The 22249-nt window shown below is 34.9% G+C and overlaps 1 protein-coding gene across 1 annotated transcript; it reads left to right on the forward strand.

The window, feature by feature from the left end:
• The first annotated feature begins 2845 nt into the window (after positions 1 to 2845).
• On the forward strand, positions 2846 to 18218 carry LOC147073367 (pfs47 receptor-like). Its single transcript, XM_085945278.1, has 4 exons — positions 2846 to 2928; positions 7463 to 7549; positions 11647 to 11840; positions 15646 to 18218. The coding sequence occupies exons 1-4, from the start codon at positions 2898 to 2900 to the stop codon at positions 15892 to 15894; spliced, it is 561 nt and encodes a 186-aa protein (XP_085801404.1). The 5' UTR covers positions 2846 to 2897; the 3' UTR covers positions 15895 to 18218.
• Positions 18219 to 22249: the final 4031 nt, after the last annotated feature.

Genomic DNA, 22249 nt, shown 5'->3' on the forward strand with positions numbered 1-22249 from the left:
TAGGCCAGGAATTTACGAGCAACTTCGTGTTGCTGCTGCTGGCAGCAAACGAGCTGCCGACCAAGGCAACTAATGTTGCCGTGCTTGGCAGCAAATGTGTCAGCGGGAGCTGGAGTTTACAAACGAATCTCGACTCATATCCAAAATGAATGTTGAAGGAGAAGCTGTGATGTTTATGAAAGTGTTGTTGCTTTAGTACGTAAAAGAAGACGTAGAAAAACTTGCAGATTTTGGATACATCCTATCATGTCTCAAAGGGCTGGGCATGGTAAATTTCATACTTTATTTATGCAACTATGTCACATTTTAGATTCCAAATCCGCTCATAGTTTTCTTATGTCACTTATAAAAGCGTCCGTGTCAAAATTATTGTCGTCCATATTTGGCAAAACTCGGACTGGAATGAGGGTGCGCATGACTAGGCGCCAGGCGGTGAGAAAGGTGGGAGGGGCTGAGTTGCTATACCGGGCAGCTAGAGCTGCCGAGTGTATTTTTGACGCGGCGACAAATTAACTGCCGCAACTCGGCGTGTCCGGGCAGCGCGTTGACTGCAGCTGCCGAGGTCGGCAGCAGTAAGTTGCTGTGTGTGCGTCCGTTATGAGTTTTGTATGAAAAATTGGGGATCTCCGAGTTGCCACTGCCGGCAGCAGCAACACAAAGTTGCCCGTATATTCCCGGCCTTATTTATATTGGATTTTATTTATATATGGAATCATTCTACAGTGGCACCGTTATGGGTACCTACAGTAAAAACCATTTGCAATTGTGTTAGTGCTATTTGCTTGCATTGAAATGAGTATTGTAGCAAACAATACTACTACACCTACGAATTACCCAGGGTGTCACTGTAGATTGATTCCATTATAAAATCATCATTAGGAGGGTTACATGTAAATTGTACGTAAAACATTTCACCATGGTACAGTTCACCGTGACCTTTCTTATTGGAAAGTGATGACCGTATACTATAAGGTCTCCAATTTTATTAGATTCAATATGAACATTAAATCAATTTACATAGCTGATGTTGGCAAAATTCATGATTTTCAGAATGAAAACCCAACCTAACCTAACAAATAATCCAGTATGTCGGCTATTTTCAAAATTTGTTTGCTGCTTTCTTCCTGTAAAGTGTAAACCGACAAGAACCGTGTTTTATTTAGACATGAATTTTATGTCAGTACTATTCGACCCAAACTGGTTGGACTGTATTTAATATACGGCCATATATTTCCGATACAACATTTCACGGTGAAGTGTGATACAGCGAACTGCATACGAACAAGTTTCCGGACACGCATTAGGATTGCGACAACCTAGCTATTATTCAAATTTGGTACCCCAAGAATATGACTGTCATTAATTTCTCCATCTATCCTATGATTTTAACTGGCCTGTTCTGCACCCTACTGGATTGCTAGACAACTCTCTTTTGGCTAGTACATGGTCATTCATACGATGCACACGGCCTATTCAACGCAGTCTTCCAATCTTTAATTATTGGAATCATTGTACAGACCATATAGTTCAACATTGTATATTTTCTTTCAGTTGTTGACATTGCTGGTTAACTATTAAATATGGTAGAAAATTTTTCTTGCGAAAATGTTTGGAACTCGTGTTTTTTGCAGGGTTAATGTCCAGGTGTCCAAAGTATACGTGAGCACCAGCTTTGCAAGACGTGTCTTGTGAAGCGTGCTTTTAATTAGATTTTGTTATAGACCAAAGTAGCCTTTATTTGCTGATGTGATTCTTTTGTTAATTTCCTCGATAGCCGTTTTTCTCATACTCAGTGTTATGCCGATTCACAAGACTAGATGAAACTATCGACTATAGCAAACTTGTAATCCGACATAATGATCATCCCAGGACAGGCCTTTCGATACTATATTCACCTAGATTTGTTGCATACACAATTTATGACAGTTCGTGGAATATTCGGGGCCATTCATTCAAACAGTATGCAGCCAATAAGGGATCAACTGATTAGTATGGAATGGTTTTCAACCAATGAGATTTTATATCGCTATGAAGCAGGTTTGCCCGAACTAAAAGTGGGCAATGAATGATTTTCATTTGTAAGGGTGTGTCCATGAGTGGAGCGAAAAAATCAAACCTCATTGGAATACCCAATACACACCCTATTATAATTTAGCTCATACATATAAACTGCGTCACCTACATGTTCTGACAGTAAGTTGCAATCAAAAATGGTGACCGAGGTATGCCATCGACAGATGAACAAAATATACCAGGTCTAAAGGTCATTAAACATTGTTAAAATTTTAAATAGCAAAACAGAATAGGATAGCTGAAAATAAAACATTTAAATATCAATGAATCACATTTAACTACTTAACCCTTAAATGCATGATGGCAACCCTTTAATATATATATTACTTTTCTAATTGATCACATTTAATTTTTTATATTGTAATAAATTAACAGTTGCACCTGTGAATAAAAACTATAACTATTTTATCAGTAGGTACACTTCGTTCACTACAGAGAACTGCAAGTTTTAAAATAAAATTTCATTCACACAAAAAATATAAAAATAATAGATACAGTTTGTTGCTGAGAGTCAACACCATGTAGTTAAGGGTTAAAGGTGTTACTTTGCCCATGAATATCACTGATAATTCTATTGAAGGTAAAAACAAGGAAGGGACACTGGAGATGAGTTTCTAGAAACGAGGTAGAAAAAGTACAAAAAAGTTTGAGAAATACTGGATTGTGGGTAACCATACTATAATTTTTTTTCCATGTAAAATCTACAATTTTTAAGTAAAATGTGGCAACACTGGTTATTGAGCAACGGAGCAACTTCCCGTGGTATTAACTATCATAATAAAGCTCATTTATTTTTACCACATTATTTGTGTAAGCTTCTGACAATGGATTATAAATGGTTGCTAACTAGAATTAGTAAGTGATAATGTAATATTATAAACATGATAATAAATTAGATCGATTTCTGGATTAACGTGACTATACAAAAACACTAAATTATCAATAGCAGTAGTTCCAATAAATAAATAAGTTGTGACATTCAAGATTGGTTGTTATTGCATCTGATTTGTTATCCGTCACTGCATATTATTTTTACTTCTCTCCTTGACAGTTCTATCTTGTTGCGGACAAACCAAAACGTCTTACATATCAGAAGCTCTTCAAGCAAACGGATACTTACTTGAACAAGACTATTCAAAAACTTAGTAGTATATTAAACTCAATGGCCGGGCTTAACTATCTACCATATAAAGAATACTACCAATGCCATCATGAAGAAATTAAGGAACATGCTTGCGACCACTACAACACGTTGTAACAACTGGTGGTGGGGCTAACTACCAGACATTTTCGACGCACAGTGATCCTCTGTTAGCCCCGTGCGACCCCACACGTTTTTTACCTCATCTTATTATTTTTGTAGTGGTACCCTTTGCTTTACCCCGTTTCCTCTCTGTCTATATCCAAGCACTACTATCATAGCTATCATAATGAGTGCGGGCTGTTATAAGATAAACTGATGGGAATATCCAAATAAGTATATTGACTTGTAAAAGTGAACATGAGGGAGCATATCGGCTAAAACAGTACACAATGTTAGCAATTGCCGAACACATCATGGAGATAGACTACAAATCTGACTTCAAGACTAAGATATAGGCATAGGACATGGGGTACTTATCATAGGGTGCCATCGAAATACACCGGACTCCTGACAATTTTAATAGGGTCGACAGGTTATATTTGAGAGTGTCATGGATTCCATCTTTTTCAGTAAATGCAATGTCCGATCTTTCATCTCTGATTGCAATTAATACAGTAAATTAAGTCACCATTTTTAATCCGTGGAACGTTTGATGTCAGCAAAACTGAACACATTTAGAGTAAGGATCACATTCTTACACTTAACCAGATTATCTCTTGAAATTTGGCTTCTTCAATGACCCAGAAACGTCAAGGAAGGAAAGAGGATAATTAATTTAATAAGTAGAAACAGGCCAATTAAATACAATAAAAATACTTTATTACTTTGAGAGCGTTTTGAGTGAGGCACTTTTTTAAAATAGTAATAATATGTACCTACACTTGTAAAAGTTTACCAAGTGAGAGAAACACATGTCGTAGAAACACTATCTATATGTCGTCGCTATAGGATTGGTTTGTCGAATATTTTTTGTATCTAAATGGACCAGAACCATCCTTTTCTTTAAATTGCTTTGTAATGAAAACAGCAATCATATGCTGTAAAAACAACAAATTAAATACCTTCATGTATTTAAATATAGGATAATCAAATTTGTTTTTCGTCTCATGAACATTTGACATTTGGTTTATTCGACAAACCAATCCTACAACGATGATGTGGTAAATAAACACTAAGCGATTTTATAAATTATAAACATTTCTATAAGCATTATAAACAAAAACCACATGTTTTTGAGTTCAATGACATCACAGCTTGAAATTTTTTTCTCGGAAGACTAACATAATATATGAAATAAATACTCATACCTACCTACCGTCTGTTTTAGTTTTGTAATATTGAACTTCAATATTATTATAAGATTATGTATTATATATTATCTATATTATCTGTATTATATATATATATATTATATCTTTCTGACCTATTGCTGAATATTGATAAGTTATCCCACCCGTACCGCTAATCTATATATATAATTAATTTTATTTGTTGTTAAACCTTGGTATCACTATCAGCCAGGGTCCATCCACTGGTGGATGAAGGCCTCCTCCTAGATCTTTCCACTCTTCTCGGTCCCTGTTTCTAGTTCCCTAGTCCTATTCTGTCACGTACATATGCCGAACTTGATGGGTGTTTAGTGCCCCAACAACGAACAATGAATGAAGATCACACAGTCTTGATAAAAAATAATTATTTTAGGCGTGTGGAACACTAATCGAGTATATAATTTTGGTTTTATAGCACCTGTACACGTGCATGGATTTACTCACAGCAATAGTGTGTATTTTAAACTATCGTGACAATTTCTTTTATTTTGTTAACTGTCAATTCATGGTGGAACTGCATTGTATTGTTGTTTTTATTTAATAAAACGCAATTTTTATGTAGTACTTATAAGATATTGGAATAAGTACTACATAAAAATTGCGTTTTATTAAATAAAAACAACAATATCGTGACAATAACTGTTCACACATAAAAGTAAAAGACTGTCTCTCCAATTTCATTCTTTAAGAGTGAGCTAGACGCAATGTTATCATTTTATGGTACTATTACTACTATATGACAGGTAATGAAAATCGGTTAACCTCAAAATTCATTCGAAGTTTGTTTTTTTGCCGGCAGGTTCCCCACTATCGTTCTACTGCACAGGCACATATCAAAAAAAATCCCAACTGTCGCATGAAAATTCAGAAGCTTCCAAACTTTTTTGATTCATGCATTCAAGCTTGCAACTGCAGGATAATACATGTCTACCCATACAATTTTTTGCTATGGCCGCGATAATACTTACTGTCAACAATAAATCCATGCACGTGTAAACGGGGTATAACTATTGTTGTATTCTAATATCCATTGTACTACATATTGTAATGGTGATTTATTGCATAAGCAAAACTTTTACAAGCTGCTTCGAAACCTGTCGGCGTCACAGACCTCTACGTACCTAAAACCACCACTGTTTGAGAGTAGATTTCGTGAAAATACTCCCAAATCTCAGTAGATTGTGTGTATGTCAATTTAAAGATTTTTTGTGTATTCGTCTGTTTAAGATATCCGAAAATAAATAATAAAGTATAATTTTAATTTAGGTATGGTCCCAATATTGAAGCTCGATTTGATATAAATAAAAAAGATTTCAAGTTATACACATTTATATTTTTATAAAAATCGACGTTTTTTAAAATAAATATAAAAAATATTAAAACGATGAATTAGTCAAAAATTTAAACGACGAAAAATTGAAAACTTAATAATAAATATGACCATAAAATATAATGTAATAATAAGATGTGACCCTGCAACGAATTCACATTTTATTACATTTTTTACAATTGTAAGTTTATCTTTAAATTAAAAAAAAAATTAAAATCTTTTTAATGTTTTCAGATACAGTTGAAATTGTAAATTATCAAAAAAAAATCTCAAATTGCAAGCTTCGTATTTTTCCGCTAGGCTCTCTGCTGGCATGCCTCTCCCCCTTAAGGGTGGCATTTTGTCTAGGGACGTCACTCGGTAGAATCATAGAATTATTCAGGGCCACAATTGAAAATTAGCCCAATGGCATCATGGGAAATGCAGTACAAAACAATGTTGTTAGACTAATACAATTGGAGTATAAATGTTTAATTAATGTGAGTAATTTGCTAAGTAAGCTTTAAGATGGTTACAAACTTTCATAGATTCATAGATCAGTGTATTTCCTGGCGCCCTTTGCCATACAAAATTTCAGAAACATTTTATTTGTTCACTATGTTATGTGTCCCTTTCAATTATTGAGAATTGATAAATGAATATTACTTATTATCTACTATGGCTTGGATAGACAGGGTTTAATCGATTTTAAAAACTAACAAACACTATCCACACATTGTGGTTTTAGTTCAATGCATTTGAAATACATTTGACTGATGAAGTTTAGTGTGCGCTATTTATGTAGGATTTTAACAGCTTACCTCCACCCTTCACCACAGGTACTTCATATATTTCAACATGATTTGTTGGGTATTTTGATGCCCTCTAATTTGTGCCGCCTGGGTGATTCAAACCCTAACACCCCTGCTTAATACGCCCTTGTTTGGAACCATTATTGGTGGAATATTCCTTCTAAAAGAAGGATGGGATTTCCAAACTTTCCGGTTATTATGATTCCAGAACAAGACAGATACAAAAGTAATTTAAGGATGGCAATAATTCTACCATTATCAATCGCAGTATAGTATCCTCATCAAAGTCATCGCAGATAAGGACCTAATTGGAAAATTATTATATTTACTTACCAATGCAGGAAAAATCTTTCCAACTATCTGTATTTTAATTATAATTTTTTTTATCATATTACAGTTCATTAATAGTTTTAATAATACTGCCAAAAGTCTCGAAATCATGTTATGGAGTAATTGGAATTTGAAAATTTGACATGCCGTATGAAATCAGGCATAATGTTAATGTATTTGTGGTTTATGTGCATGATCTATATGTCAGATGGTCTTGCATTTTTTTTCTAGCATATATATTTATATATAGACACATAATCCGTTGGTAACTCTGAATACCTAAATTATCGTCTTACCAACTTCTGGCAGTAACCCTACGATTAATCAACCATTTACAATATTTTACATTATATTTTTAAGAATTTATTATAATCCGATATAAGTTACTGTCTAGGAATTAGAAGTATTTATCAGTCTTAACAGTCTTTGAATAATAATTATTGTCTGTTCTGCTTGGATTTTTTAGTTCGCATCATCGTATGTGTTGTTAGCAATGGGGAATTGGAAAGGTTTTTCGACGAAAGTCTTGATGCCAACTATACACGAAGAGCAGGTAAGAAAAATCTTATATTTTTTCAGAGAATTTTGGTGAAATACAGACGGCTCTCGACTTTCGTACCCAATTGGTATCTGAAAATATGTATGAATGTTGAATGTACGAAAGTAGAGCAATGTAAAAAAAAACATCAATACGTGTACTTTGGAATATTTATTTATCAATGGGTATAATAAAGTTAACGAGGCGTATTAGCAATCAGGTGTTTTCTTTATAAACTTGTCAAGACATAGTTGAAAACCACCCTTTTACGTATTTGAGAAGGTGACGTGGAGCGACTGGATGGAAGCGCACAGTTTTTGTATTATTAACAAAAACCAAAATTTCAAAATATGTACGAAAGTAGAACGTACGAAAGTCGAGGGCCGCCTGTATACTGAAGGTCTAATTACAAAGATCCCAGCTGACCACCGTGAACAATTACTGACTTTAAATATCAATTACACGGAACAATTCAGGTATCAACTCAATCGTGTTGACGCTTGATTTGATTGGTTCATAATCATCACACCATCATCAGCCGGGATCGATCCGTTGCTGGATGAAGGCCTCCCCTAGCTTCCTAAACTCATCTCGGTCTCTAGTTCTTTGCTGCCACGTACATCCAACTGAACTTTATGAGTTCGTCTATCCAGCAAGTTTTAGGGCGTCCCTGTGGGCGTCAAGTGTCCCTTGGGTACCATTGTATGGCAACATTTGTCCAGCAGCTGTCCACTTGCCGAGCGACATGTCCAGCCCATTGCCATTTCATCTGTTTAGCGACCTCTATCACATCCCATACGGTTGTCTGCTTACTTATCCTTATTTTGTGACCTTTAAGCGTTATAAGTAATAACTTTTTCGGATGAAATTATCTGTAGACCACAATTCGTCCATTGACCATTATGTGAGTTTGAACTGACATTAATACACAATCATTTACAATCGAAAAATACGTGTAATTGTTAATTTTTTTTATTGATTAGGTTTTTTTTTACCATGTCCGATCTTAATAAGATTATTTGGGCCTCCACAGGGTGGAGGTTTGTATTAACGGATTTTGTTTTTACGAGAAATGGATGTCAGCCACTTGCTCAACCTATTTGGTCCATACTCTGACTCATACACAAATTGAAAAACAATATGTGTATTTGCCAGACCCAGGATTCGAACCTGGGACCCTTAATATTGGGATATTTAATCTACAATATGTCAATAACATAAAACTTCAGGACTATCGGAAGTGATTACCATTTGTTTAACTATCACAACTGTCAAAGCTCAATTTTTTTATTCATTCATTGATCGTCCATTGGTCAGTAGCAGAGTATAGACGAATCGGACAACTAATACTAGAGACACATTATCATCACGTTGTGTGCGCTCATGTGCTATCACGCTGACAAATTTAAGGTTTCTTGTCATTCTGCAGTATATTTTGAATAATTACTATCTCTCTCAACGTAGTAATATGTTTCAGACCATTATTGTCCTCGGACTTTTGTCTCATCAATGAAGTGTCTACATTACAGATTAGATTCGTAACTTTCATACAAGAGGATGCCTAGTAAAAAAAGCTCCATCTGTTGTCGTCATATAGAATTTTGATAACAAGATCCTTTGGAATTCAAAAAAATATTCTAATAAAATTTGAATTATAGCAAAAATAAATTAAGGACGATATTTCAAGTCAGATTCACTTTATTGCAACCGCAACATAAGTTTATAAGGATATAGGTTATTATAATAATCGTCAGAATGATGAATTCATTAATTTCTTAATTAAATACCGAAGATTTCATTATGAATATTCATTGCTTGCTGTTATATCGCACACTGAAGTTAATGGCCCCACAAAACCACACCACACCCGGTCTTAATCGGGTGTATCACGGGACCCTGAGCTTCGTGTGATGCATCAGCAATTTTTTATGTCTGGGAATATCCGCTAAAAACCCAATGATGGACAAAGATTCTGAAACAATTATAGTAATTTTAACATGTAATATAAAAAATAAATTATGACATTGACTGCCATCACGAATTTTGCATGAATGTGCAAATGTAATATAAACATTTTATATAAGTAATTTACTGAAACATAAACTTCATTACATATTGTGAAGTCTCGAAATCATGTTATGGAGTAATTGCAATTTGAAAGTTTTACATACCTTCTAAAATCAGGCATAATGCTAATTTCTTTGTGCTATCTGTGCATGTTCTATATATCGGATGGCCTTAAATCTTTTTTCTAGCATACTATCACCGGCCTTCTGCGCGCTCTGAAGCGGAGATGGCAGGCCGTGATAACGTCAAGGTCAAAGCGGGGGTGGGGGACAGAAACGCACGGGGTATTTGGTCAAGACTGGTTTATTTCATCGTATTGCAGGGTAGTCGTTACAGATACGATACAGGTTATTGTCGTCGTTGGCGGTCGGTTGGTATTGGCGGGCGGCAACGTGGTGTCGCGGGCTTGGCTGCTGGGGCTTCGCATCCGAGGCGATGCTCGCTGTCCGATGGGAGGTAGGGTTGGGGCTTGCGGCTTGGCGTGCTGCCGATGTCAGATGTGGTCTTTTTGGCGGGCTGTCCGGAATGCTGGCTTGGCTTCGCGTCCGAGGCGAGGCGAGCGAGAAGAGATTTTTCGGTCGATGCTGTTGGTTCGGCGGTTGATGTAAGAGAGATGCTGGCTGGTCGACGTATCAGGCAAGAGAGAGCTTTCGCGCCCATCCAGATCCAACTGCCAGATTCGCGGCGTCCTGTTTTATCCGTCGGTCGGGAAGCTCCCTGTTTTACCGACGGATTGACTAGTGGCGGCGCGAGCGGCCGTTTTTGATAGACCGCGTCTGTTTTGGCGGGATTTTGACGAATTTGAATTTCAAGGAGACGGGTTCCGCTCGGCCGAGGGTTGCGATCACCGCGAAGAGTGGACGTAGGCTGTGGTATTTTGGGAAATATGATGGTTCGGTCCGCCCTTTGAGGTAGTCTCCTGTGGGAGATTTCCATCTGGTATCAATACATATTTATATATAGACACATAATCAGTTATTAACTCAAACTACCTAAACTATCGACTTATCAACTTTTGGCAGCATCAATATAATTATTATATTATATATGTTTGTTGATTTGTAAACGTTAAAATGACTGTACTATGACATGATTGCAATGGATTTTGAAGGAACATACTAGTATCCAGTGTATAGCTACATATGCCAGTGTCAGTGATTTCACTTCACCTTATTACACTCTGCCCTTTGATTCTACCAATGAATATTTCCTGCGTGCATTTATAACGCTATAACCACTGGTGGGATGCTCACCTACGAGTTGCTGTGATCTAACAGTCCTAATTATTTGGACTGTGCACTGTCCTGTCTTTTGCACACATTAAAAGTAAATAATTCTTTTGATATCACTGTTGTAAGACAAAATTAATGTCTACGAAACTATGCCGCAACCAAGTGTGCTGCTGAAAGACATAGATATGTTTATTTTGGGTCCGGCATCTCTGAGGATGAGAGACATCAAAAGGAGAATTTTTTAAATTCGCTCTACATCCTATGGGATAACACGTGCCGTTGAATCAACTGGGGATTTCCACTTATAGAGTCTTTTTGGAAGTAACATAAAATATATGCTGATGGTGCAAAATTTTTATTCTTGGCATAATTGAATTAGGTGATCAGAACGCTTATTAAAACTGTTCATGCTACTTTTGCTGAGTACGGACGTCCAATTAATTCATCATTGCCTGATTATTTTATACGATTACGTGTTAATTACATGTTATGTACACAAAATATAGTGTAAAACGATGACTAAAGAGTATTAGGCTGCCGGCGGCTCCCGGTGGAGACACGCGGCCACTCATAGCCAGTGCCGCCGACTCCGTTCGGAGCCGTACGTATATCAGTCGCGAAAGTGTCTTTCTTTTGCAGACACCATTTTTGTATAGTTTATTTCTTAACTGGCATCATAGTTGAAAATGTTGAATTTGTAAACCAACGGCAAGGTGATTTATCTGCTAGGTTTTTTAATGATGATTACCTTAAAAATAAGGCAATTAATGTATCGAAAATTTATTAAAAAAAAAAAAATTTCACACTTGCTAGGCTTAACATGGAAGTCCACCAACAACGGGATGATTCCGCAGGGGGCCGTAATTGGTGGAAATGAGGGCAGAGAGCTGCTATACGTTGGCAAAGCACTTCACGAAGGTTCTTTGACACCCGGTAAAGTAAAGCTGTCCACCGGAGTATGCAATATACCATGGGGCAATCATGAGCACAGCAAGACAGACTTCAAGGTTAGTATTATGTTTTGCAATCTTCACTTATTATTCTTCACTCTGCATATTAAGGCTAAGTACTGTGTTACCTGTTACTGGAGAGGAGCAGCCAGGGAAAGGAGCGTGTGGAGGACAATTGTAGAGGAGGCCAAATCCCGCCCCGGGATGTAGTGCCGAGAAAGAAGAAGACTGTGTTACCTACCTGTGAATTTACTTTTAAGCATCTAGCAAAGGGATTCCCAACCCTGTGCCCATGATCACCTTTTTGTTAAGTTAACGTTAATTTTAGTCGTTAATTTTAGTAGTTAAGTTAATTTTAGTCATTAAGTTTTATTTTAAGGAAAAAAGCATTTACCCTCAATTTTAATGATTTTTGTTTAATAACTTCTTTAATTATTATTAGATTGAAAATATAATACACCAAATCATCAATGATCACCCCATGTCGGTGCCTATTTTTTTTTTTAATATTGAACCAAAATTATTCAAAAAACGTTTTTTGCCCCTCCTGTAAAATTTGTTCTGTGAGAGTTATGCCCTTTTTCCTAAGCACGGTCGATACATTCTCATCTATAAAAAAATGATTGAAGAAATCCAATGTCATAAATCCCACTAGGTTATTTAATTGTCATGATTTTTCTCATATAATTTGTACATACGTATATATTTTTATTAATGAAAAACATAAATAGTTATACTTCTTCTTCTTGGTCGTTTTCTCATGGCTGAGGGTCATGACCACCTTGGAATGTTGTCATCTTTTGTGTGGATAATATTGTATGTATGCTGTTACTAATTGAACAAATTATATTATTAATTATAGAGTACAAAATAGTGACATTACACAGGGGAGGGGCTAGAGGGGTAGACACCCAATGCACTGCTTATATACGGCAGATAAAGGAAGAAAACAATAATATAATGATATCATTTTTGACAGCATATTTAGTAAAAACATTGCCTACCCAAATCTTCAGTAGCATGTAGTATCAAATGTCTAAAGATTGTTGTTTTGATTTGTCCGTCTAATGTAGGTAAATTACCGATTAGTTATATACGGTATATAACAAAAAACTCGCTAGTCTCTGATATTTTTTTCTATTTCGAGCACTATACTTACACGATTAAAAATATAACACATATTTCTAATAATTATCTGTTTCATTCAATGACATATTAAATGGACAACTCACTTTATATTGGCGCGCACGAGAAATTGTGCATGAAAGTCATTCACAGATGTATAGTTAGACGTCACGTGACCATATGACGTATCCATTTCCATTATGCGATACAAGCTTCGAGAATGTATAGTAATATAACCTTTATTGTAATGGCGTATTAGTGGCATTGCGTTAGAAACTGTTTCTCGTTTACTTACGACTTCTCGGAGATTAGACGCAAGTGAGCCCAGCGCATCACAGGCATCTCTCCAATGGTTTCTGTCATTCAATTGCATTGAATAAACATTCATCAATATCTTAAAATGGCATTTTATCAATAATAAATAATACTAACACATGAAAAGTGATATCCCATCTTTCTTGGAGTGTTTAGTAGATTTTTTTACAATTTTTAACTAGGCACATTGGCATTTTGGAACACAATAATAACGGCGGAGTCAAAAACTGACAGTCAGAAATTTTGTATGGGCAGACCCAGCGGTGTCGCCAGACCGCTTGCAAGCAGAATGTTCATTTGAGCGTAGGATACCGATATTAAAATATGAATTTCGCCATCCGGCAGACCCGACACATAGTGAGTGTCATTTTATTTTCCAGATGCTTCGTCCATATTAATGTCATTGGTTTCATTATATTATTTAATAATATTTTTAAATAATTCTAAAAACTTCGTTAATACGGGGCGGGCTTGACTAGGAATTGTCAAAAAATAAAACTAATATTTTTTTTTTTGATTATGTCCGATCATAATATGGACCTCCACAGAGTAGAGGTTTGTATTAACAGATTTTGTTTTTATGAGAAATGGATGTCAGCCACTTGCTCAACCTATTAGGTCCTGATACCGCCTAAACCATGGCATCCTCAGAGGATCCAAGGCCATGAGGCCTGAATCATCATTGGGCTGATTCATGCAAACATGAACAGATCGACTGCGAGGCAAATTTCTAGCCCGTAAGCTTAGATGTATGTAAATTTATAGTCACCCTTTTGCAAGGTCTATAAAATTTAATAGAATCAGTCTAGCCCTTACTATAAATAAAAATCCTGCATTTTTTTATACCTACATTAATTCTATAAGCAAGCCAAGTAAAACCTAGCGTCATTATAAATTCTATACTTAGTCAAATTTTAAAAATACTTGGAAGCAAGCTGTAATTTTAAAGCCAATCAATAGCAAACGATTTTGTAGTTACCTATATAACTTAAAACAATTGTCAGCACAATATTTTAGATGCCAAAAATAGTAATTAATAATACCTATCATTTTTTAATATTATTACCTACATTTCATCCAATTTTGACCAATAGGTATTAAATTCGTACACTTACCTATATAAATATTGAAAGCAAAGTTCCCAGCCATACAATGTATCTAATACCTAGAATATCTGATTTGAGATTATTTTGAAAAAATATGTCTTTGTGTACCTAGTTCAAATATTTCAAAATATGTACCTACAAGCAAAGAAATGCAGAAGGTAATAATAATTCCAAGAAATTCACAGCCCCTTCCCAAAGCATGTACCTAGAAAAGGTCTGAAATATGAGACCATTTTAAATTTTTTTTTTTTTAAATATTTTTGTTAAATATTTTGTATGCTGTATTTTACTGTAACTGTATTCCGAACAATAAACGCCCTGTTTTCGCCTGTACTTCCGCGTTGTCAATCAACATAACGCGAGCCTAATACTACAAGGTTCTAAGTGTTCGTCCTTGAAAAAACAAACCCAACAATGAAGTAGTATTCTAAGCTGCCTCATTGTTACTTTTGTTTCTCCAAGGACAAACACTTAGAACCTTGTAGTTCTCCACTCGCGATAAGCATGTCCCCGAAAGAAGAAGCAGATGATACCAACGAAATGACCTAACATCATCAGGGGGGGTCCAGCGCACTCATCCTGCCCCCCTCCCCCCTTTCGGAGGTGACAGTCCAAACCCTGACTCACACACGAATTGAAAAACAATATGTATACTTGCCAGACCCAGGATTCGAACCTGGGACCCACTGCGCTTATAACTTTTATATACTAATATTTATTTGTCATAATGTTTGTAGTATTTTCTGTTAAGGTTAAGTAAGTTACGTTGGAAAAAAAATGTGCTCGCCATTCCATTTTTGGCTATAAATGTGCTCCTGATTAAAGACAGATTGGGAATCTTAGATTCTAGCATCTAAAGATGAAAGATGAAATTTAATATATTTTACTAATGACATACCAACTCAAAGTTATCTAAAACATTAAAAGATTATTTTTTTTAAATTCAAAGATAAACATATTAAACGTACATTTATTAATTTTAATTTAATAAATGCAAATTTTTATCGTACTGATTCCACTTTTATTAAATAACTGGACCGGTTTCGTCCACTTCAGAGGGACATTTTCAACTAAAAGAATATACAACAAAACGTAAGGTTGGGAACACCTGAATTTTACACTTACAAATATTGTTAGCGTTAAATTTTGTCACAGAATCTACTCTCAAATCTTGTATTATTCGCATTCTTCCCTTAATTTTTCACCCCCTATAACGTGCTGGCCCTTAAAAAACGCATGAATTACCTCAATATGGTATATGTCTGCACTTTGCCTGGGAATATCATTGCTACTAATACACATAAACAAATTTTCAGGTTCTTTGTGGCAACACCGCCGACTGGATCCGAACGAGCGATGCGAGAATTCCCTTCAATGCGCTAATTGTTGGAAAGTCTGAAGATGGCGAGATGCTGTTTGCTGGTCGCGTCTACCATAATGGTTCGCTGATCGTTGGCAAAGTCCAACCGAGATATCAAGCCTGCTATATACCATGTGATGGTTCTGAGATGGCATTCAGCCAATACGAAATCTTGGTAGACACTAGTATTACTGTTACATACTGAAATTTATTTATTTGATATCTACACAAGTTCGTAGACAACTATTAAAAAATGGGTATTTGTTTGTTTTTAGTTTCATATGATGATATCGTCACCGTACAGGCCAAATAGCGTAACCCTCAAATATCAAATTGTTCAGGAAGTGAAAAAAACTGTGGGCATTGGATTTACTTATTATTATATAATATTTATTTATTATTTTATTACAAATTGAGTTGCTTACTCTGTTTGTACCCTGTGGCTTACGTTTAGAGAGGGTTACAGCATTTGGCTGGAATGGCTTCAAAAATAGTTTTGAATTATTTTGATATGAAATAATTTTTTGGGATTTATGATACTTGGCCAGTTCGTGTACGAGTATACAATAAGTCCATTACCATCAAAATGTTACTTTGGTGAAGAGAGAGATGACTGTGTTACAGTGGCTAAGAATGGAGGTAGGCCGTTAAAATATGACATAAATAGTGCACACTAAACTTTGTCAGTCATACTAATTTGTTTTTATTGAACTAAGAATTACAAATTCCAGATGGTGCTGGTTAGTTTTTTTTTAATTCAATTAATCCCTGCGTTAACCAAGTCATAATAGATCTGATCTTAACAGTCTACCTCCACCTTTTGCCATTGCTGTGTTATACAGGAAATAACTGAAGTACTTCTCTTCGCACTAGGTTGCTTCTAGGTAAATTTCTATTATCTATGATTAACACACTAGGTATCATTAGAAAGACAACAGAATTGCAATGAAATCTTTTTCTTACTTACTTTAAAATAAATATTAGTCTTTAGTTTTCTTAGGCTTGATTTATCAAATATATCTACATAACCACAAGAAAGTGTTTCAAAAATTACTATTACCATCGTGCTGGAAGAAGCCATTCATCGACATCCGTTATTCGGGTGGTCTGAGAATCGTGTTTATTTTCCGGCAGCTCTTCATGATTTTTGCGAAGCCAGAGATAATTCTTTTCAATTTTAATAAAGAATTTAATGATGACACCTCTCTACTTCCTTAAACTTATTTTGAAACTACTTCCACATTCGATTTTTAGTTAAAAACTACTTAATAATATTAAAACATAAAAATACACTTAGACTTTAAAAATCATTTGTAATAATAGCACCTGTACACGTGCATGGATTTACTGGCAGCAATAGTGCGTATTTTAAAGTATCGTGACAATAAATTTTTACACGTAAAAGTGCTGACTGTCTCTCCAATCTCATTCTTCAAGAGTAAGCGAGACGCGATGTTGTCATTTTATGGTACTCTTTGACAGGTCGTAAAAATCGGTAATTATATTTGGTTTTTTTGTCGGCAGGTTCGCCACTAACGTTTTAGTATGCAGGCGCAGATCAAAAAAATCCCTACTGTCGCATGAAAATTCAGAAGCTTTCAAACTTTTTTGAGTCATGCATGCTAGCTTGTAACTGAAGGATAATACATGCTTACCCATACATTTTCTTGTTATGGCCGCTATAATACTTACTGTCAACAGTAAATCCATGCAAGTGTAAATGGGGTATAACTATTGCTGTATTCTAATATCCATTGTACTATAATACTTACTGTCAACAGTAAATCCATGCAAGTGTAAATGGGGTATAACTATTGCTGTATTCTAATATCCATTGTACTATATATCGTAATGGTGATTTATTGCATAAACAAAACTTTTACAAGCTGCCTCGAAACCCGTCGGCCATCACAGACCTCTACGTACCTAAAACCACCACTGTCTGAGAGTAGATTTCAGGAAATACTCCCAAATCTCAGTAGATTGTGTGTATGTCAATTTAAAGATTTTTTGTGTATTTGTCTGTTTAAGATATCCGAAAATAAATAATAAAGTTATATAATAATATGTACGTAACAAGTTTTCAGACGATTTGAAACCAAAAATGCAAGGGGACATAATTCTAATTCTGTTTAAGGGTGGCATTTTGCCTAGCTAAATATGTATAACTACTTAAGAGGGGACATGCACAGCGTAGCTCAAAATGGAGCTTTTGTTCTATTTTCAAAGCATGATCCTGGACATACCTTAAACGTTGTAGATATTCTATTTATATAATTTTGAAGCCTTATTATCCTTTATATTTATTTTAAACATTTGATGACTGCATAAAGTATTTTTATTACATAAAATAGTATTCTTTTAAACCTCTCGCTCTAATGTTTTAGAATATAGTCATTTTTCAGTACATAACTGTGCAGTGGTGTTAAGATTTTTTACATTTATTAATTTTTAAACGCATTTATAAAACCTGAAATATGACTATATTCTAAAACATTAGAACGAGAGGTTTAAAAGAATACTATTTTATGTAATAAAAATACTTTATGCAGTCATCAAATGTTTAAAATAAATATAAAGGATAATAAGGCTTCAAAATTATATAAATAGATTATCTACAATGTTTAAGGTATGTCCAGGATCATGCTTTGTAAATAGAAAAAAGCTCCATTTTGACCCACACTGAGCACGTCCGCCCTTAATATTACTTACTTACTTAACTACTTAATAAGTTATTTTTTTTAAATTTTCTAACTTTTACGTTTTAATTTTTAGAACCAAAATAAAAAAATTAAGGTATCTAATATATGCGTTAATTTCATTTCATGAATATCAGGGGGGGGGGGGGGGGCATTTTAAGTCTGTCTAGGGACATCACTGTCCATATGGCCTTATTCTCAAATACACAATGGTTTATTTTTATAAATTCGATCGATTGAGAAAAAAGTATAGTATTGTAAAATGTGAGTTCATGTCAATAAATCTAGCTTCCATGCATAGCAGAGCACGGTTACACAATATAAATGAGTATTGAGGTGGAGTCGGCCCTCCGTGACTTTTTGTTTCAAGACAGAATTCGACCCTAAATATTTTCAAAGAATCAATTCCACAGAATTATAAATCTCATGAATGTATTTATTTATTTATAATGGGTGCATGCACCCTATGAAAATAATCCCTTAGAAATAGCTTTTGGAGACAACATTTTTCACTACAGTAATAAACCCTGCTTATCGGAAATCAGAACCCAAAAATATTTTTTCTTGTAACATAATTTTTGTTTGTGTCAGATTTATTGAAATCATAAAAAAAAAACTATACGAAATTTGTATAAGTAGGTACTTACATGAGAATATGTTGTATTCAATTATGGATATTATTAAACATTACCCATTCATTGTAAATGTATAATTATAATCCTTTCGAAAAAAACAAATGTTTTTATTTCTTCCTTCATTCCTCCTCATGCTTCCCAAATTAAATATGCTTCCAAGCAGCGCCCATCTTGAGTCGGCTTTGTTCCAAGTCAAATTGGTACACTTTGTAGTTCTCTGTAGTGAAACAAGTGTTTTGAGAAAATAGTTTTAGTTTTTATTCACAGGTGCCACTATTAATATAACAATATTAAAAATTAAATGTTCGTTTAGAAAAGTAATATAATTTATATATTTTTTTGACCATGTCTGATCGTATTAAGATCATATGGGGCCTCCACAGAGTGGAGGTTTGTATTAACAGGATTTTGTTTTTACGAGAAATGGATGTTAGTCACTTGCTCAACCTAATAGGTCCATACTCTGACTCGGACACAAATGGAAAAACAATATTACGTGTATTTGCCAGACCCAGGATTCGAACATGGGACCCACGACACTGTAAGCCGACGCTTAACCTGCTCGGCCATTGTGGGTATAAAGTAATATAAAAAGGCTGCCACCGTGCATTTAAGGGTTAAGAGTGAAAAAACCAGGCATGTCCATATGCTATAAGGAGGCAAACCACCAATGAACTCTTCTTCTGTAGGACGATAATCTACATTCCTTAAAGTCCACATTGATTGGATTAGAATCAAATACCTAAAGAAACCACAGACACCATTTCCAACGGAACAATAATAAATCCGACATTAATTATTTATTGTACATACAAAAATTTTTCTGCCTAAAGCCAACCACAAGAGATATTTATTAGGTAAAATATATTTTTCTCTATAACATATTTAAAATTATGGCATTAAATCATACATAATTTTAGATACTATTTATAGATATCTTGTATGGTTTGGTTTAGGCAGGGCTTAATTAAATTGTAAAAAACGACATGCGAGTTGTATTTTTAAGTATAACTGACAAAGTAAATAACTCTGTATTGACAACAATTTTCCTGGTAATCTCGTGATCTGCAGATTTTGAAGGATAAGAGGCACAGAAACATCTAGTTCCGTCCCTGTGTGTTTCCTTATCTATGCAGCGCTCGGAATGGTTCCGGTTCGTGAATTCCTTGACAATTCCGTTCCGTCTCGTGGAATCCTGATAGCGAGATGTCTCGTAAAATTCTCGAGCCTCATCAGAATATTTAATATGGCCTTCCAGTTCAGATTGTGTTGAAATTGAGGAATATGAATTGGTATATAAATATATTTTTAAAAAAATATCTTTTTTTTAAACAATGATTTTACTTGTTGACTACCCCTGATTTTTAATAATTCGTACATGTCGATACAAATGGGTGCCACAGTAAGCCAAATTTCTTCTTAGAAATGCATCTAGGTATATTTTTTCCTAACAATGCATTTCTAGACAACCCATGCCTGATAATAAAAAATACAGTTTTTATTGAAGAAAGCACCCTTACATGACTGTACTGCTCTCTTCCGTTTTCTTTAAGACAATATGAGATAATAGTATATTATTCTATTCTTTAGTGCTATTCAACAAGTTTTTTTTGCTTGCAGACAAAATCACAAAATACATCATTTATTTAGGGTAGGTACCTACTACTAATATCGATAATAACGTTAAATTATTACGTACCTTTTCTTGATTTTCAATTAAAACACATGAAATATCTACATAGGTATTGTGAAAAATAATTCATTTGTTAATTAATGTTTTATGAATAAATAAACTACCTCTGTGTAGGTATCTACCAAGGCTTGGATTTTCGACACTTTGGTATGAACCACAGGGCTTAGCTGACTTGGGTAAGAGTGTAAATCGCGGGTTCCAAAACAGTTATGATTTTGAGTACATTAAATTTGTAATCAATACGGGAGTGGAAGTCACAATATTTTATGGAATGAAACGGGAGAGAAATGAATGGGAGAAACAAAACCATAACTGTCCGATTGACGATTGCGTAAAATATAGGATATAGGATAGCTAACTTCACATAGGTACTAGGTAGGCTTAACGCATTAATATGGAGCGATATACATCCGAGGAGGTTTAATATCGCTATTGTGCAAGTAAATTAAAATGTCAGTGGTCTCTGTACAATTTTTGTGTGTATGGGCATCTTCATCAGGGGCAACGAACAAAATATTTAAACGTTCATAGTATTACCCATATCATGCTGAGCTAGGTACTCTTATTTTTTATTTCGGCTTTAGGTTGGCAGAAATACTTCGCAGTGAAAAAATACTCGTAGGTAGGTACCTACCTAAAATCTTTACCTATCCTTCATGTTATACAGAAAATAAAGCTAATGGAAAAAATATATTGTTGAGGATATTAAAATAACCATAGTAATACGGTCCTTTGAAATAAATCAAGATAGGTAGTATCACTTCCCTCCATTTTGATAAGAGAATTTCTCAACTGTCACTTTGTGTTTTGTTTTCTTTTTTTATCGTCTGTATTTGGGATGAAGGTGGATAATTAAGGCACCGGAATTGTGATGGAAGCGGCGAGTTTATTTACGTTTATTATACTATATGGTTAGATTTTGAATAATTTATTTTATCCGTACGAAATCGGCGTGCTCGCGATTTGTCTGTTTGTCGCGATCTCCGCGCCATCTTGTGATTTTTTCCAACGAAACCGTCGTCGAAAAGAAAGCGACGTTGCAAATCTCCAACGGTTAACAAAATTTACGGCATTGCCGGCTGGGCTCTTTTATTATTATTTATTTTCGTAATCAGCGCTTTATTATTTGTTGGCTTTGATACCGATTCGGGCGTCTCCAGATACACAAAGACATCCCCAAATGGGGACCATACGGGGGTGTCACAGTAGGTACCTACTTAGTTCATATTTTTTGTTTCACAAAACTTCTACGTAGCAAAGCCGTTTACTATTCAATAATAATACAATGAATCCTACCTATTGTGCATTGAAAAAAATATTGTCGGTGAAGATTTATTGCTCTCAAATCCACAGAAATGTTACGTAAGGAAGAGATTTTTTGTCTCAAAAAAAGGTTTTATAAACAATAACTAATAGCACATGTAATTTTTGATTTGAGGACTTTGAAAGAATACATTTTCTTACAAAATATTAGTTTAAACAGCAATCCTCGACTATCAAGAGGTCGTGGTCGTTTACATCATCGTAGTATTT

This window comes from Rhyacophila brunnea, unplaced genomic scaffold (assembly GCF_057557595.1).
Source record: "Rhyacophila brunnea isolate RB1 unplaced genomic scaffold, BYU_Rbru_1.0 scaffold_18, whole genome shotgun sequence".
NCBI lineage: Eukaryota > Metazoa > Arthropoda > Insecta > Trichoptera > Rhyacophilidae > Rhyacophila > Rhyacophila brunnea.